This window comes from Thunnus albacares, chromosome 23, assembly GCF_914725855.1.
Source record: "Thunnus albacares chromosome 23, fThuAlb1.1, whole genome shotgun sequence".
NCBI classification, from domain to species: domain Eukaryota; kingdom Metazoa; phylum Chordata; class Actinopteri; order Scombriformes; family Scombridae; genus Thunnus; species Thunnus albacares.
Genome location: NC_058128.1, coordinates 916494 through 935669, shown reverse-complemented (window position 1 = coordinate 935669; position 19176 = coordinate 916494). Strand labels below are relative to the sequence as shown.

At 40.4% G+C, this 19176-nt stretch overlaps 2 protein-coding genes across 3 annotated transcripts; one reads left to right on the top strand and one right to left on the bottom strand.

Moving 5' to 3' along the window:
* Nucleotides 1-223: 223 nt before the first annotated feature.
* Nucleotides 224-8705, bottom strand: ncaph2 (non-SMC condensin II complex, subunit H2). Of its 2 annotated transcripts, none has more exons than XM_044343126.1 (20): nt 8599-8705; nt 7514-7631; nt 7280-7381; nt 7144-7202; nt 6907-6994; nt 6430-6486; nt 6269-6348; nt 6032-6174; nt 5191-5345; nt 4990-5076; nt 4842-4905; nt 4653-4754; nt 4520-4564; nt 3469-3539; nt 3262-3382; nt 2737-2829; nt 2536-2585; nt 1113-1214; nt 855-1004; nt 224-626 (listed from the first exon to the last, which is right to left on the bottom strand). In XM_044343126.1, exons 2-20 carry the CDS (start codon nt 7619-7621, stop codon nt 507-509), a joined length of 1797 nt encoding a protein of 598 aa, XP_044199061.1. In that variant the 5' UTR covers nt 7622-7631; nt 8599-8705; the 3' UTR covers nt 224-506. The 2 variants fall into 2 exon arrangements, with proteins under 2 accessions (XP_044199061.1, XP_044199062.1); XM_044343127.1 differs by having other exon boundaries at nt 2737-2823.
* Nucleotides 8706-11369: 2664 nt separating this feature from the next.
* socs2 (suppressor of cytokine signaling 2) lies at nt 11370-18191 on the top strand. Its single transcript, XM_044343144.1, has 3 exons — nt 11370-11458; nt 13932-14198; nt 15004-18191. Exons 2-3 carry the CDS (start codon nt 14072-14074, stop codon nt 15474-15476), a joined length of 600 nt encoding a protein of 199 aa, XP_044199079.1. The 5' UTR covers nt 11370-11458; nt 13932-14071; the 3' UTR covers nt 15477-18191.
* Nucleotides 18192-19176: the final 985 nt, after the last annotated feature.

Sequence of the window (19176 nt, the reverse complement as noted above, 5' to 3'; positions counted from 1 at the left end):
GACGTCTTTGACATAACGTCACAACTGTTGTTTCTTCACATTCTGTTGATAATTTCAGTTAATTTTTGAATGTTTTAAACTAAAATTCTTACATATAATTCCTTTAACTTTCCCCTTAATCTCCAAATCAGAAGTGAACTTCAGCGTCGTCCTGTAGCTCCGGTTTGTGCTAAAAATCAGTTTTATGATTCAGCAGATGTGATATTTCTTTGGATTCTTTGAGTTGGATTCTCAGACAGTTTTTATTACAAATATTTATATTTTAGAAATAGTTCGGGAGACAAAACAGCATTATTGTTGTCTTTATGACATTTACAGAGATTTAAGTAGACAAATCATGATTCATCATTATTGTCTGAATGAAAGGAAACAGTTCAAGTTAAAAGAAGAAGAAGAAGAAACAGACAGGAAGTGTTCATGTGTTGAAAGTTCAGGTTAAAGTTGGCTTCAGGGTGGAAGAAGCTGGTTTCATGTTGGCTGAAGCTGGTTTCAGTGTGAAGTTGGTTTCATGTAGCAGTTTTGAGCCTGACGGTGGCTCTGTGAGCGCTGAGCAGAGTCAGTCCCATCGAGTCCACGCTCTCCTCCAAACCCTCAACACTGTCGATCTCCACCGTGGAGTCATTGGCCTGAGAACACAACCAATCAATCAATCAATCAATCAATCATTGAACCTTTATCTTTAACGAGAATATTCAGCTGAAGGAACGAACCTGATGCAATTTGTCTAAAAACAGAAAACACTGTGAAAAGCTTCATATAACAGAGGCGATAATTTAACGTTTGTCTTTTCATCTGGTCAAAGTTGTGAACGCTGCCGTGAACGTTTCCTACGAGACGTTGAGTTTGTGATTTACCAGCTGCAGCGACGCCAGCAGGTACTTGCAGGCCTCAAAGTTGTCCAGACCGCAGACGATGGAGGCGAACGACCTGCGCTGACCGACGGCGCTCAGCGAGGAGATGATCCTGTCGCCGTAGTCGTGGATGTCGAACACGGGACGCTCCTCCTGACAGACAGACAGACAGACAGGAAGTGACAGAAGAAGAAGAGACGTCAGGGTCACACGGACCACGGACCCGTCTGAAGTCGGTTTGTTACGGTTTGGTCGTTTTACCTGCTCGGCCAGTTCAGGCCGGATCTTGTCCTCCCAGTCTTTGACCCGCCGGGACAGAGCCGTCTCCTGAGTGTAACCTCGACTGTTCACCACCAGCTGCTCCTGGAGGATCAATCATTATTAACAGCTGTTTATTGATCACGATTGGCTGTTTGTCATTATATCAACATTTTCTTTTTTTGTTGTTGTCATGGAGCAAATCAACAGAGGACTCGTTATCACATGATATCGTTATCACAGTTGGTAAAACAAGAAAAGTTTCCTGTAAATGAAGAATTTAAGAAGTCGTATTTATTAGAGATGCACGATATTGGATTTATTGCCGATATCCGATATGCCGATATCTCCAACTCACTGTAGCCGATACCGATATATGCACATATTTTTTCCAGCTGGTTGAGGAGACTATTATACATGCAAGCATAGATTGTACTAAATATGATCAATAAAGACAATATATGAAGGAAGAACTGAGGAAGACTGGAGTTCAGGAGCTCAGCATTAAAACTTTAATGAACCTGCCAAGTGGGAGCAGCAGTAGAGTTTTCATTGAGTTTATTAGACAGACAGGATTAATGTGCAGGATTTAATCTCTGGTCCTCACTCCGGAGCAGAAGGTGGCAGTAATGCACCTCATACGCTGGTTGCCAATAGCTGTTATAAAAGAAGTTTTTTTTCCCCCCAAACAGAGTGGTACATCCTGTCAGCCGAGGTGTTTCCTATATGTACGGCCGAGCTAGCAGCTCCTCCACGGACTGTTTCACCCTGACGGTCCCGGTGTTTCCTCCGCAGGCTGCACTTCACTCAGCTGCTTCTTCCCACTTTAACCTGAATAACAAACCGGGGCTCGGTGCTCCGGTTGGATCCAGACGGAGAGCCGAGAGGCTAACGTTAGCTGAGAGGCTAGCGGAGCTAGCCTCTAAGCTAACATGTGGCGGCTGAGTGAAGTGCAGCCTGCTGAGGAAACACCGGGACCGTCAGGGTGAAACAGGGTCAGGCGGCGGAGGAGAAGGTGACATATCGGCTGCTCATAATCAGCAGAATTCGCCGATATTTCATTTTAGAGCTTTTATCGGCCGATGACGTGCCGATAATATCGTGCATCCCTAGTATTTATATACGACTAGAACAGGAAACAGGAAAATGATCTTGTTGCAACATTAAACATTTTCGTCGCAGTGGCAGCAAATGTTTGATGTTTTTGGAAAATTGTCTTATTTGCTTCCAGTTGATCAGAACTGGTTCTCTTCAGTCGGACCAGTCTGGAGACCAGATGTGTTTATTTAGTCGCGTTTCACTCAAAGACCGACGAGAAAATACGTTCAGATGTTCAGCAGCTGGTTAGTTCAGCTCACTGATTAACAGTAGAGAATTGATCATGTGATTATCAGTAAATGATCAGTGTGATGTATTGATCAGTTACCACACGCAGCTTCACCAGGTCTTCATAACTCAGTTCGTCTCTTTGAGCTTCTGCAAAAACACAAAACACACAAACAGCTGTTTGATTTCTCTGCGTTTTATCCTCCACTTAATTACAAAAACACTTAATTTCATATTTTCTGCTAAAACCAGTAAAATTCTAGTTTGTTATTGTTATTAGAGGAGGTGACGTGTTTCTAACCGGGTGATATGAAGTCCGGTCCTCCGACAAACTCGGCTGGGATGTCGTCAGGAAACGCTTCATGTTCGTTGTCTGAGTCGTCTTCATCTGCACCTTCATCAAACAAACACGTTTCATCAGCAGAACAAATAAACTGTTGACGTGTTTACAGAGAATCATCACTTCTGCACTTCCGTTCCTTTCATGAATCCTGAAATATGAAACCAAGTATCAGCTGAAACTAGTTGAAGCGTAAGCGGAGAGGAGCTGAAAGTGTCACATGAAGCTCTGAAAGGAGCTGAAGTGAAATCTGAGAAGAGTTAGTGTCAGGTCAAGTGTAAAAACTGAAAGCAGATGAAGTGTCAGCTGATGAGAATGTGATGAAAGGAATTAAAAAGTCAGTTGAAGCTCAAACATTGAAATTTATTGGTGAAATAAGTTGAAGCGAATGTTCAGAAAGAAACTGAAGCGGTGAAAGGAGTTGAAGTGTGACTGAGTTTTCACTGCTCAGAAACGAAGCGTGTGTGTGTGTGTGGTTGTTTTTACCCAGCAGGTCCGGGTGTCTGAACCCGTCCACAGGCTCCTCCCCCTGCTGCTGCTGCTGTGGCCCCGCCTCCTCCGGCTGCAGGAAGGTCCTCCTCAGCTCCTCATCGGAAACCACCACCCCCTGTGACATCACACAACGCATCATTAACCGCCCCGAGTGACATCACAGACCTCATCATCATCATCATCAAACGGTGAACATCTAACCGCCTTCCTGTAGATCCTCTTCCTGGTCTTCAGCTTGTCCTTCATCGTAGTTAAATAAATGTAGTTCAGGTCTGAAACAAACAGTAAAAACACAAATACAGACGAAATAAAACAGATTTACTGGAGAAACTAAAATCACTTTTACCCAGTTTGTATCGATCAATACTGTTATTATTGATTTTCCTGTTGGGTTTATTTACCTAAAGCTTCTTATAATCTGCTCTCTTTAAACCGTCATGTCACAGTTATTGATTGTTTTAACTTTGAACGTCGTCTTCACATCGTTTAATACAAGAAACATTTGTTTTAAAGCTTGTTGTAACAGATGAACGTTAACATGTTGCTGCTCTGTCGACCCAAACTGGGAACAACCTTTAGTGTGTCCGATAATATTATTATTGATGAATCTGTCGACTATTTTCTCAGTTAATTGATCAGTTATTTGGTCTATAAAATGTCAGAAAACTGAAAACGTTGATCATTAATTTGTTTTTTCACATTTAACAAGCAGGAACCAGAGAATTTATTTATTTAGAACTATAACTCAACAATTAATAAATTATCAGAATAGTTTTGAACTAAAGGTTCATTTTCTGTCGATTGATTCATCATCGCAGCTTCAATCACTGCAGTCTGTAAATGCTGCAATTAAAACTTTTACTCTGGATTTGTTGATTTGACTTAATCTAAAAACGTTTTAATCCGTTACTGGTTTCATTTGAAGTTTTTATTTCCGATTTAGTTTCAAAGAAATATTTTGTTAAACAGTCATATTAGCTTCTAAAATTATTATTTGTCACAAACAGAGAAGCTCAAACTTCCAACTGAAGGAACAAAAAGAAAAACATGACTTTGTTCTGGAGAATATAGAGACATCGTCTCTGTAAAATGTCCTAAAATGCACCGTTAAATACCTGCAAATTACTCAGAACATTAGTATCAAATGAAGGGACCTGTAAATAAAGCGTTTCTGACGGTATTTATGCAGATAATCTGTCATATTTGATGTTTTTACTCCACAGATGTTCAGTAAGAGCAACAGATGTGTTACCTGTAAACGAGGGTCCATTTTTTAACTTGTATGCAGGAGGATCAACTGCAACAAGAGACAAAAAGAAACTTTTATTAGTTCACGATAAACCAAACATCAAAAACCTTCCAGATTAAACCGAGCTTGTTCTCACAGATTCCTCTGAACCAGCTCCTGAAGTCCTGCAGCGACGACGGTCGTTTTCTCTTCCTCTTCCCTCCGTCGTCCAGACCGTCAGGAACCTTGTAGCATTTTCCTAAAAAAAAGAAGAAACAAAAAGTCTGTCAGCGGCGAGAACGACGGAGCGACGACGCTCTGTAGAAACACCCGAGAGTCAGTTCACCTGGTTTAAAGGGTTTATCTTCTGCCAGTACGGCATACGGGTCATGAAGGGTCCAAACGTTCACCTGAAACAGAGAAGAGAATAAACTGCAGGAACAAACATGATTGATGAGCCTTTGATTGAGTGATTGATTGATTGATGAACTCACAGCAGGTGGAGCCTCCTCCTCCTCCCTGCTCGCTTTGTCAGCCTCCACCTGCCGCCGCTCTCGAACCATCCGACCTTCACCCGGAGCCTGAAGAACACAGAGAACTTTTATACAAGCAGAACTGACTTCCACATAAATAAACACAACAGAGATGAAGTCAGTTTTCAGCAGAGCGTCCAGCAGACGCAGTAGTAACGTGACCTGGTGTCTTTCCACGTGCTCCTCTGGGTCCTGGTCCAGCTCCATGCCGTTGTCGTCCTCCAGAGGCAGGAAGTTCTCCTCTGCGGCGTCGCCTTCTGCATCAGCGACGTCAGCGGCTGCAGCTTCTCCACCAATCAGAGAAGCAGCGTCTGGAACTAACAAACATTTAAACAAAACAGCACTGAGAGTCTGCAGCGGGTTGATTTAGCATGTTAGCATGTTAGCATTCACTGATTAGCACCGAACACAAAGTGCAGCTGAGATTTACAGAATATTAATATTTGAGAGATTCACTGAGATCAAAAAATAAAGTTTAATAACTTTTATTAATGAAAAGGATCAACTTATTATAACGTGCACAAAATATACTCAAAATAATCACAGCGATCAGGTGTAAAACAGACGACCCGCTCACCCTCTGTCTCTTTATTACCAGCTGGCATGCAGGTGAACAGGTGATTATATTAACTATAGGATACCACCGCCCATATCCATGTGACCTGATTATCAATGACTGTGATCGTGCAATAATAAACAAACCAAAATAACCCAAAATATAAAACAAAAGAATTACTACTTTGCAATTTATTCAAACTTGAAATTAATCCATTTATGACTCCTACAAATATTATAGAACTACCAGTGTGTGCAGGAGGTAAATAATCCTTTTATTTGAAGTCTGAACTGTGAAGTTTTAACGTCTGATTCTCTGATCTGAAGCGACTCGGCGCAGAATAAGGTTTAAAAGTAATCAATACAATCTGAAATTACATTCTGACTGGACTGACGTGTGTTTGTAAGAATCGTTTAGACAGTAAATACATGTAAACAGCAGATGTACCTCTCTGCTGCTGCTGCTGGTCGTCGCCCAGTAGAAACCTGGCAGCAGTGGATCCCAGCGTGAGGAGGATCAGATCTTCGTCTCCCGGGATGAACAGGTTTATCCTGAAGTCTTTCTGACTGCACAGGACGTCGCCTCTCAGACTGACACAAAAGAAAACACACGTAAAGACGTTTCCATGACGCCCGGAAAGGAAAACTAAAAACGATAAATTCATCTGGAGGTTTCCGAGCTGACCTGATGAGAGGAAGCTTCTGCTTCTCGTGGGTTTCGGGAGGGATCAGAGACTCGGGAGGAAGAGGAGCGACGCTCACAGTCTGAAGAGCAAACACGCTTCAGTCAGAGCTTTGGACAGTTTGAGTGTTCAGGAAACTTCCTGTTCGGAGGAATAAACTCACCGTGTTGGAGTCGGCCTTCTCCGAGTTCTCCGACGCGTCGATGTCTAAAGGCGTGAACTGAAAGAGACGATGTACTACGTTACCCAGAATGCCCTGCGGCAGCTGCTGGAGGAGAGGTTTTCATTCACAGCATGAAAACAACACGGAGCCAAAATTCATTCTCAGTTACAGAATAAAGCCAGACGATATTTGATCAATATTATGATTGATTGATTGATTAATCAGGTCTTTATAAATGAGAGTTCAGTGTAGACCTGCTCCAGAGTCCTGAGACCACTTCTGTTGTGATTTGATGCTTTACAAATAAAACTGAACTGAATTATAAGTGACTTGTTTTAACATCTTTTATCACTGTGTCATCAAACAGACTCATATATATGAGCGCTGACATTTTTAAACTGTCTGAAACATCTGTGATTCTATAGTTTTTATGCTGCCAAGTTGATTTCAACGACAATAAAGCTTCCTCTTTCTTACCACAGCTTCATCATCATCGTCGTCGGCGTCGTTGTGGCTGCTTGCTGCTCCGTCTCCGCCCTCCTGAGACGCCGCCTGTTTGTTACGTCTGTCAGGATCAGACGTCACAACATCATCAGAAAAATCCTTCCTGTCTCACACACACACACACACACACACACACACACACACACACACACACACACACACACACACACACACACACACGATGACCTCAGAGCTAAAGGGCGGCCTTACTTCTTATTGGAGTTGATGTACTCCAGAGTTTGGTAGACCAGACTGTGCAGCAGCTCCACCTGAAGGAGATGAAACGTTGAGGTTGTTGTGACTCAGGTGCACCTGCAGAGTTTATCACAGGGTTTATTTTTTTTACCTTCTTGCTGTAGATGCAGGCTGAGCCCTGAATCAGCAGCGCCGCTTCTGCAAAGTTCAGTCTGGTTTTCCCGCCGTCGAACGTGATGCACATGTCGTCCAGCTGCAACACGAACAAACACTTTAATAAATCAGCAGCAGTAACTGAAGGACACCTCAGATTCACCAGACACTCGGCATCCTTCTCTTGATTTTTTTAATCAGTTTTCTCCTCGTTTGATAACTCAGAACTCGCCTCCTCCAGATAGTCGTTTAACTCAGACGCCACGTCGATCTCCCAGTTCTTGGTGAGCTCTCGAATCGGCTGCAGCAGGTGAGCGTATCTGCTCTCTGTGGACTCCATGACGGCCGCGCTGCAGAGCAGGATCAATCAATGTTATCAATAAAGCACAGAGAGGCTTGTTTAATGCCAATCATGGCATCTTATCCATATTAGAGAAAGACAAAAACAGGAAACAGTGATCGTCTTACATATTATTGTTAATCTTAGTGTTTAAAACAGAAACACTCTGTATGATTGTACATATCACAGCTGCAACGACTAGTCGATTAATAAAATAATCAGCAACTCTTTTCATAATCGATGAATCTCTAATAGAAAGTTATTGTTACCTGAAACATAAAACACATAAACACAGTTTACAGATAAAACCGTAAAGTTGATTCAGTTAGAAGCAGCGAGATAAAAACATTTTAAATAAGGTTGTTTATTTTACAGAAGTAACAAAGTTAAACGACTCAGCGGTGACGTCAGCGGCTATATTTAATGTTATATTAGTTTATAAAGAACCAAACGAACGAACTTCTCAAAACATTAAATATATATATTAACCGTCTGTTGACATATTACGTAGGACGTCACCTAATATATATACACATTATAATATACCTGACCAGTATTTCACCAAAAAGACTTTGAGTAAACTTCACTGTAGACTGAATATTTTATCTTAACGTTACGTAACGTTAACTGTCATAGACGTTAATGACAATAAAAAAGATATTTGTAGTAAAAATTTAACAGCTTGACGCATTGAAACAAATGCCGGATACACAAGTGCTTCCTCTCGATCCGTTAAAGATCATAATTAGTTTTCTGTTTCACGTTAAATGACCTAAAACCGAAATGAAGAAAACAGACGGCATATGTTTGAACTGATTGAGCGGAATGTCCTCCGGTACAAACGGAAACACCGCGACTGTAAAGTCAACTCTTATGTTTTCAGACTGTTAGTAAACTTGTATTTAAAAAAATGTACCTGACGTTAAGTTTTTAAGTGGTTTTAAAAGGAAAAAAAACACTAAAACGAGCGAACTCACCGGGAACACCGGACAGACCACCGTTAGCAAAACACTCAAACAACCCGCGCTAAGTTTCTTCTTCTTTGCTGGTCAGGTTTTTGTTTTCTTCTTCGCTGCCGGAGGCTGAAGCGCTGCTGCCACCTGTCGGTGTCGCGGTGAAACTGCCTCCCGGCCGCCAGGCGGCAGCTGCGCTCTGTGTTTAGTTTATTTATCCACTGGGACAGTGAGCAGTTTTAAACATTAGGTCATTTGCATCCGTAGTCCGACAAAACACATATAACAACACAACATCAAACAGTACAAAGCAAAAAAAAAAAAAACAAAAAAAACACACACAGAACACACCGTATAAAATACAAAATACAAAGCTACACACATCACACACACCCACAATGTGAATTAGAAATTAATAATGTAAACTTGTCAAATTAAAAGCAAGACTACCTGCACTAATGAGAAGACCATAGATGGAGTTTAGACTCAATGGTCACACAGCTGATTGGTCTTTAGTAGATTTATTTCATGTTATTTAGATTTATTTTAGAGTTGTGGACATAATGACACTGCTTTATGTCTTTTTATTAAAGATAATTAACACATCACACATTTTGCTGATTTTTTTTAATCTCCAGAATCTTTTACTGCAGTAAAAGTACTAATACAGCGATGTAAAAATACTCCATTACAGTAAAAGTCCTGCATGAGCTTGATGTAGTTACACACAAATCTGTTTCCAGTTTTTGGACTTTTTCTCTAATCTTTGATTTTTGCTGAAATATTGGATCATTTGAACATTTATTGAAATGAAAGCATGTGAGAAGTTTAGAGGGAAAAATCACTATTTGGTGGAGCTGTTAACAACTCATAGACATGTGAAATGTGACCCCGACTACACACTGCTTTTTGTAAGACGTCAAAAGACAAAAAGGTTGGAAACCACTGGTTTCATCTTTAACAATGTGTTGTATTTTAAAAGCTTGTTATATTATCCATTGTGTCAAATCTTCATCTGAAAAGTAACTAAGGCTGTCAAATAAATGTAGTGGAGTAGAAAGTACAATATTTTAAAGAGATAGAAGACAGATAAAGAACAATTTGAAATAAGAAATGCAACAAATTAAGAAATGAAGTAAATTACATTGTAAAACTATAAATATTACTACTGTATAAATATCATACTGTATATGAAATGTGCAGCTAAGAGTGTAGTAGAGTCTTATTGAGGTAGAAGTGGAATATCTATAGTACATGTAGTATATATTATGTAATCATACAGTATATATAAATATAGAATATTGTTATATATGTAGCACAGTGTGTATCTAGTATAAACAGTGAAGTGTATCGGTGGGTTTTTGTGGTTTATTACCAGCAAACCAAACCAACGTCTTCAGTTCAGCCTGCAGGTCTGACAGCAGGTGTGTGTGTGTGTGTGTGTGTGTGTGTGTGTGTGTGTTATGTAATAATACAGAATTAATAGATTACATAACAGAATACGTTACTGTTTGTAAGTCGATACCTGATAGTCTGTAAGTAACTTAAAGAGAACAAACTGTTATAAAACTCAACTTTTATATTAAAACAAAGTGCTGCTTAATGATTCACATGTATGAAGAATTGAACAGAGACGCTGTTGGTTTGTAAGAAAGTTCTTCTCTCATTTCATTTATCAACAATAGTCTCTTAAATTAGCACTTTTTTGTATGAAGCATAAACACGTGCAGCCCGTCTTACACACTTTCATTTAAAAGTCAGTTTTTATTTTATTTTGTTGAATTATGAACAAACATAAGCAGTGATGCTTCAGTTTGTTGTTTCCTAACATTATAAAGGAAGTTTCATGATTAGTTCATGTTTATTTTACTGGAGTTTCGTTAGTTGAGTTGTTGATTTTTAGATTGATTCACTTGAAGTAAAATAAATTAAACTTACAGAAAATATAAGTAAACATTAATAACTGTAGAGACTTTCTCTTTATGTGTGTGTATTACAGTGTGTTTACGTGTGTATATGTGTATGTGTGTGTGTGTGTTTCTCTGTGTGTGCGTGTTTACGTGTGTTATGTTACAGTTTGTTTAGGCTGTGTGTGCGTGTGTGTATGTGTGTGTGTGTTACAGTGTGGTTACGCTGTGTGTGTATGTGTGCGCGTGTTTCTGCGTGTGCGTGTTTTAGTGCGTGTGTGTATGTATGTATGTGTGTGTGTGCGCGCGTTTCTGTGTGCGCGTGTTTTTGTGCATGTGTGTGTGTGTGCGCGTGTTTCTGTGTGTGTGTGTGTGTGTGTGTGCGCGTGTTTCTGTGTACGTGTGTGTATGTGTGTGCGCGTGTTTCTGTGTGTGTCTGTGTGCGCGTGTTTCTGTGTATGTGTATGTGTGTGTGTGCGCGCGTGTTTCTGTGTATGTGTATGTGTGTGTGTGCGCGTGTTTTTGTGTATGTGTGTGTGTCGGTCCACCTTAAATCGTTCCTCTCGGCACCACGTGACCGTGTTCCTGGAAAGTTCCTGGAAACGCTTCTTTTGTGTTTATGGTGATTTCGGTGATGAGGCGGATCCGCGGACTCGGCTGTCGGCGGCACAGTGACGTCCTGACGGACACCGTGTTCAGGACACCGACCTGGCTCCGCTGGCTCTCCGGTGAAACGGGAATCTCCCGGTGATAACGTGTTCACGGCTGGCGGCGGAGCTCCGACTGACGGATCCGCGGTTGGTGTCCGCGCTGAGCCGCCATTAGAGAGCAGCAGTGAGGGGAAGCAGGCAGGAGATAAACCCTGCCAGAGGAGCTCTTCTGCGGGTAAAGCAGACACATGTTCCCGCTGACATGTCGGCGGTTCACGGAGGATAAACCGGCAGCTAGCTAGCAGCTAACTCGACACCGATCCGCAGGTACGATCATTTATATTTTCCCAATGAATGTTCGGTGGTTTGTTAAACAGATAACGGAGAGTACAGACGGTGTGAAGCACCTGTACCGTCCCCGGTGCTTTCATATGTCCGTTTTTCTAGCGGGGAACGGAAACATGTCGTGATATAACAAATTATATTCACAATTATAGCAATTTAACATCTCCTCGGTCGTTCACCGCCTTGTAAAACCTGCTGGGACTCAGTAATGTTTAACAGACAGACAGTAACATAAAGGTGGTTTATTACATTCAGTAAATGTGCTGATGAGAAACACTAAAGTCAGTTTAAAGCTTCTGTCCGTCTGAGAAACTGCATATATACAACAAATTATATTATAAACTCTATCAATGTATAAAAGCTGCGAGAACAAACAGTCATATTCATGTTCAGTCAGTTATCTCTGATCTCAGCTCTGCATATAAAGCAGCATTTACTGACAGAACATTTACACATAAATAGATACTGTAGATAGTTTTATTCACTAAAGTCAATATGAAGGACCTGTCTAAGAATAGAGAAACTGTGACGATACACCAAATTATATATTTATATGTATATGTACAAAATTCTATTAATTTATTATTCCAACTAGTTTAACCGTCTCCTTACAAGCAGTAATATTGGTTATCTGATATTATCATAAATATATCGTATCAGTGTAAATGTTGTCCAACATGCGCCAATATTTTTTAGTTATATAAGCAGCATATTATGTATATTTGATCCTTTTTCTTAATTCAAATTTAATATACGTATGTTTTTTTGTTCTACATGTATTTTTTATTTATAATAATTTATAATTATTAAATTCTCAGTGAAGTTTACTATTTCAGTGCACTGATGTCATTTATACTAGAAGGTTTATTATTAATCTAAATTAACCTGCATTCATTACATATTTTTGTGTGTTTGATAACCACGTCTGAGGGAACATTGCAAGAAATGTGTGTTTATATATCTGGTATATAAAAGTTTATTGCCTGATATATTGATATTGGAATGTTTTTACTCCCTAGTGTTGGCATCGGCCCCACAAATCTGTTTCTGGAGAAAATAAAAATGTGTGTTTTTCTAGATAGGTTTCATTTTTTCCAGGTCCTGATTAGAGGCGGCTTCACCATGCTGCTATTTGTTTTATTTTGCAGTTGTAGCCTCTATGCTAAGTTTACAAAGTTTGTGAAGAGTTCATTCTACTGACTAAAAAACCTTTGTTGGATCATAGTGTTTGTGTTTTTTTGTTCAACAATTCTGGCACATCCGATCGTTGATTAGTTTAATGCTCTTACTCAGTGCTTGTATTGGACCGTAGTCCTCTAGAGACATGGTTATGTAAATTTGTGTGTCATCTGTGTAACTGTGGTAACATATTTTGTTGTTTTCCATAATCTGAACCAGTGGAAGCATGTCGATGTTGAACAGAAGAGGCCCCAGAGTGGAGCCTTGGGGAACTCCACGTGTCATTTTTGTCCGCTCAGATGTGTATTTACCTACAGACACATAGTAGTCCCAGTCCTTTAAGTAGGATTCAAACCAGTTCAGTACTGTGTCAGAAAGTCCCAACCAGTTTTCCAGTCTGTCCAGTAATATGTTGTAGTCAACCGTGTGAATGCAGCACTGAGATCCAGTAATACTGATGCTGTAATTCTGCCGCTGTCGGTGTTTAAGTGGACGTCATTGAAGACTTTAACAAGAGCAGTCTCAGTGCTGCGGTCGAAATCCTGACTGGAGACATCAGAACTGTTGTTTAGTGCCACAAAGTTGTTCAGCTGTTGAAAAACAGCTTTTTCAATGATTTTATTCTATTTAAAGTTCCAATAAATGACACGAAGCCTCACTGGATGTCAGCAAACAACTTTCTTTCTTATATATATATATATATATATATATATATATATATATATATATATATATATATATATATATATGTGTGGTTTCTTGAAGTCCACACTTAAAATCCGCTCACAAGAAGCAACTCAGCAAGTAGTATTTACTAACATATACAAGATAGATCAATATATAGATCGATGGAGTGATTGCGGTCAACATTTAAGTAACATGGTCAGGTGGTTTATTACAAGGACAGTAGACGTAACACAGAGTCAATGTAAAGAACAGTTTGTTCCTTTTCTTGTTGCACCAGATTCTGTTCATCAATCAATCAAACAATGAAACATTATTACAGATGTCTGCTAAACAAACCTGTTAAATACAGAATACACTGTACTTCTTTATTGTCAAGTCTTCAGTTCAGCACACAGAAAGCAAGTCAGCGAGCATGAATATCTTAAAATACAAATAAATTAACCTTACAGTTAATATACTGTGTTATCTTATATACTGGTTTATTTTTCTCTATGAAGCTTTGCCTCCATTCAAAGGAAAGTCAGTTACTGTGAGCTGATAAGATGCAGTAATGATGAAGAGGATGATGATGGTTGTTCTTTATTTCCAGGACCGTGTGGTCTGGAGTGGACCTCCGAGGCGAACAGCGTCCACCCCCCCCCCCCCCCACCCCGCTCGTCTGGCGGCTGCAGACCTCATCACATGTCTGAGCTGCCGGCCTTCAGCTAGGCTGAAGGTTGGATCTGTCCAATGACCTGCCAGTCATCAGAGTCCACCGAAACCATCGAGAGCGACAGGCGGGCCGACAGCAACACCAGGACTGTGGAATCAGACGAGAGCCGCATCGCCTTAGCCATGAAAGACCTGAAGAACACAGGTGGGACTCACAAATAACCATCGTTCATTGTTTTTACTGAAACAGATCCACTTATTCCTCATGTATGTGTGTCTAAATAAGTAAGTAAGTAAATAAATAAGTAATAACTGATGACGACATCTCAGATTCAGTTCATATCTGCACTTTTTGTTGTCCTAGAAGGCAGAAACACGACTAGTTTTCATTAATTAATCTAATTATTGTCAACAGAAAGAATAATCTGTTTGTACGATATCAAACCTCGCTGGATCTTATGTGTTTCCATCTGATTTTATTTGCCCTTTAATTTTAATTATAAAAAAATCTGTGAAAATTCAAAGAAAAAATTTGAAATATGTGCAACAAGTGTTCCTTCTTGTACGGCTGCAGCGATCTGACACTGAGAACGGATATCAGGTCTGACTTGAATAGCTGGATCAGTCGCACCGTCGGCGTCCGTGGTGCCGTTAAAGCGTTGTGACGCACAAAGTTTAGACAGTACAAAGTGTTCGCTAATTAAATCCAATCAACATAAAACTGAACAAAATCCCGACTGTCGACTTTATAACCTCAGTGGTCAAAACACGCGACTCATAAAAGTCGAGTTTCTGTTTGATTGTTTAGCGATGGCTAGCAGTTAGCATTAGCATTATTAATTGGATATTTTTCACAATCTGCTGACTTTTTATAAACCACATGAATAATCAATAATAAAATCAATCTTTAGTTGCAGCTGTGTTGTTGTTGTTGTTGTTGTTGTTGTTGTTGTTGTTGTTGTTGCTGTACCTCCTGTGTTGAGCGTGTCTCCTGCTGTCTTCTCTCTCAGGCTGGTACTGGGGCAGCCTGACCGCCAACGAGGCCAAAGAGATCCTGCAGGACGCGTCTGAGGGCACCTTCCTGGTGCGAGACAGCTCTCAGAGGGATTACCTGTTCACCATCTCCGCCATGACGTCGGCGGGTCCCACCAACCTGCGCATCGAGTACAAACACGGCAAGTTCAAGCTGGACTCGGTGGTTCTGGTGAAGCCGAAGCTGAAGCAGTTTGACAGCGTGGTGCACCTGGTGGAGCACTACGTGCAGCTGTCCCGGACCGGCGTCAAGCCGCCACCGGACTCTCAATCCTCGGCGCCGACCAACAGCACGGTGCAGCTGCTGCTCACCAAACCCGTGTACACGGCCACGCCGCCGCTGCAGCACCTCTGTCGCATCGCCATCAACAGGAGCACCAGGCGGGTCCAGGACCTGCCGCTGCCCAACAGACTGAAGGACTACCTGACGGACTACGCCTACAACGTGTAGCAGCTCGCCTCACCTGTGGAGGAACATGAGTGCATCAGCTGACCGCTGTCCAATCCCATCATGCCCTGCTGCCGCAGCACGGACATGCAATAATCAGCGGTGAGTCCGCGGCGCTGAGATTTCCCACCCTGACAGGAGCCTGAATGTGTCGACTGGAGAAACAAATGATTGTGTTTCTGACAGCAGGCGCCGCAAAGTTAAAACAGGAAGTTGTTTCAGCTCTGACACAGGAAGTAGACGCTCGCTACACGCTGCAGGATGCAGCTGGATGTAGCTCGGACCCGTCGGTGCCGCGTGGTGCGTTCACTGACCACAGCGACCGCTGCAGACCAGAACTACATGTGTAACTATGATTGACAGTTTAAAGGTTCGCTCACATTACGTTTCAGTTTAATGAAACTTCCTGTTTCTGATACAGATAATAAATAACTATTAACTATCAGAGAGCGAGAGCGACGCTACAGTTGCAGTCTGATAATGCACTAAACATCAAACACGCTGAGCAGAGTTTCTATTGGCTGAAGTTGAGCTCTGAGCAGCTGGAGGTCGTTCAGCACAACCAGAACAGAGCGAAGTGTAATGTGACCAAACCTGAACACGCCGTCTGCAGCCGTCAATCAGATTCATTCAAGCTTTCAAATGTTTAGTTTTTGCACGACGTGTAAAATATCTGTCGACTTACGAGTCGATCCCGTTAACTGAGAGGCGACTGTGTTGCGTTCACATCATGATGGAGAGTTGGAAAAATGGAAGATTCCCATGTTGAGTCGTACGAGGGTTTAAAACACAGATGTTACTTTATATCCATTAAATTCCTGTTTTAATTACACGCGAGACATCGTTTGGTTTGCTGAGTCTGAAATATGTTGATATTCTAATAACTCTGATATTAGATGAACGCAGCTGTGACTCCAGATGTTTCAGTGACTTTAATCTACGAGAGGAGACGGACTGAGAAGGACTCTGACTGTCTGGAACAGTTTACGGCGGTCTCTGACGTCAGGAGTTAAGACGTCATTTTCTCGGTGCGTCTGTTCAAACTGAATAATATATAAATGTTTTTACGGTTCTATGAGTCGCTCAGGAACAATAATCCAACAACAAATAAAAACAGATCTGATCATATTTTTGACCGATATTCACTTTTTACACAAACATGTTTAACCATCTGACACGTTGAGCTGAACCTCAGATCCTGATGGACGATGATATCTGAGAATCATCTGCTGCAGCGGGAGTCACGTTTAACGTTCAGTTACAGACGTTTGATTCATCAAAGTCACAGAAACAACAAACTGACAAAGTTTCTGTCCTGTGGACTGAAACTCTTCACAGAAAGTTTAATTTATATATTTAATTCAAATTAACTTTATTTCTTCAGCAAAGTTACACAAAGCAAAAGGTAGAAGGAGGCGATTAGTGCAGCTAATTATTATTTACATGATCAATTCATCTGCAGATTATTCTCTTGATGAATATTTCACAGTTTATTTTTATAAATCAACAAGTTTCTTTACATGAAATATAAAAGAAACATTATATATATAAAAGACATAAACAGTAAATAAAGGACATATTTATTTATATTAAGTCTGTAATTCAACTTGATGTGATAAAACATCTTCAATGAACCGACAGACACTAAACGCATCTTCCATCAACAATCACCGTTTGTGTTTTGAACAGAAAACGAAGCGAGAAGCTTTTAAGGCGTCTGATTGGCCGACGAAGCTTCCTGATCGATCCGCCTGCTTGGAAAACAAACAGACGCGTGTCCTCCGCGGCGTTGTTGTTGATCATTTTCATCTGGACACACGGACCAGTCACAACTTTAATAAACGTGGCCTTCAGGTAGACTTTGTTCCCTGCTGGCTGTAGTAGTCGCCGCCTCTGGACCAATCACGTCGCAGGAAAACAAAGCGCTGATATCAGACAGGAGCTGCAACAAAACACCGAAACCCAGAAACAAATCCAAGCTGCAGTTTCATCTGCGTCTGATCCTCGTGTTTCATCCTGAGCGGCTGAAGACAGAACCAACGTTTCCTGTTTTCATCCCACAAAAGTAAAAGTCTTTAAATTCTCATTAATGACATTTTAAACTCGTTTATTTGAGCTCTAAACCGACTTTTATTCACGTCGGATCAGAACCGGGTTGTTTCTGTGACTCTAAACGTTCCGGCAGCGCAGCGAGGGTCGTCCTCCATCTTGGGTCGTCCCCCATCTTGGGTCGTCCCCCGTTTTGGGTTGTCCTCCATCTTGGCGCCACTCTTCCGTTTTGAGGGTGGGCGGGGCCTGTCTGTGGTCACTCAGGTAAACGGGACTCTTGCACACGTTTTTTGTCGGGTTTTGATGACTCGTGTCTCGCTGTGTCGACGTTTCTTTTTAATATTTTAATATTTCTGATGTCTTATTTTTGTACGGAGGCCGAATGACGGACAGGAAACCAGATGACAGATGAATAAATCTTTATTATTGAACATAAAACACGACGAGCAGGTCGACGACTCTTCGTACGTATCACAGCTGTGGGACTGAATCTGATTTGTTCGGGAGGGTTTTTTTTTCTCGGCCTGTTTGATTTTTTTTTATTAAAATATTTATTGATTGTGTCACACTGTGTTTTCTGGTTCATGTTTTTGTAACAGACTCTGAAAGCATGCGTTGTCTCTGTTGATCAGCTCCACTCATGAGATCAATAAATTTTTTTATATTGTGCGTCGTCATGGTGATTGATTTTAATGACTCAGCTCTTTTCTCTCTGATTAGATTTATGTGATTGAGTCTCTTTTTAGTTTTAACTTGAATTTATTTGTTTTAAAAAGTAGTTAAAGTTTGACTTTGTCTCACTGAGACAAATGTGGATTTACCAAGAAATCATTTCTATTTTATTCTCTTTTATTTATGGATGGGTCATATCTCATGCTTATGGAAGAAAAAAAAAAGCCTTATAAAAAAAAAAGTAGTTAAAAGTCTGATAATCAGTGAAGATTTTGAACATGACTTTTCTTCTTAGAATCTTTATGAATTATTTTTATTCTCTGTTATTTAAGATTTTTTTCGCCCTCATTTATATATGAACAGTCGTGTTTCCTGCGTATGGAAGCCTATTTCTACCAAGAAAATTTAAAAAGGTTAAAAAAGGTTCAAGATGAGTCAAAATGTTTTTGACTTTTTTGACTCAATATTAAAAAGTATTTTCAGTGTTAAAGATTCCTTCAACAACTTTTTAGTTTGTTTTCACTCTTTTGTTTGATGAAATATCATTTCTCTGCCAGGAGAAGAAAATGAAAAGGTTTTAAAAAGAGGTTCAACGTACGACAAAGTAAGTCCAAATTTTTCTTACTAGCTCAAAATTTGGACTTTTTTTATGTTTATGATTCCTTAATTATTATTTTTTAAAATTTGGATGTTATGATATTTAAGGTGTTTTTTCCTGTTGTTTTTGGTTGTAACCCAGAAGAAGAAGCCCATTTCTGCCAGGAAAAGAAAAAAGGTTAAAAGTAGTTAAAAGACTAATAAGTGGAAGTTTAGTCTTACAGAACCATTAATGTTATTTTGTGATTCTCTACATTCCAAAAAGTGCAAACTTTCTGGATTAGTTCCTTTTATATCCTCTGAGCCAAAAACACACAAAAAAGTGAAATGTATTATTGTAACTGACAGTGATCAGATCAGATCAGATCAACAGGAATGTAAAACA

Coding starts and splice junctions, on each gene's coding strand:
- ncaph2 (XM_044343126.1), bottom strand. CDS start 7,621: ATGGAGTCCACAGAGAGCAGATACGCTCACCTGCTGCAGCCGATTCGA. Junction 6,995..7,143: donor TACATCAACTCCAATAAGAA/GTAAGGCCGCCC, acceptor TGATCCTGACAG/ACGTAACAAACAGGCGGCGT. Junction 6,175..6,268: donor CAGAAGCTTCCTCTCATCAG/GTCAGCTCGGAA, acceptor CTTTTGTGTCAG/TCTGAGAGGCGACGTCCTGT.
- socs2 (XM_044343144.1), top strand. CDS start 14,072: ATGACCTGCCAGTCATCAGAGTCCACCGAAACCATCGAGAGCGACAGG. Junction 14,199..15,003: donor GAAAGACCTGAAGAACACAG/GTGGGACTCACA, acceptor CTTCTCTCTCAG/GCTGGTACTGGGGCAGCCTG.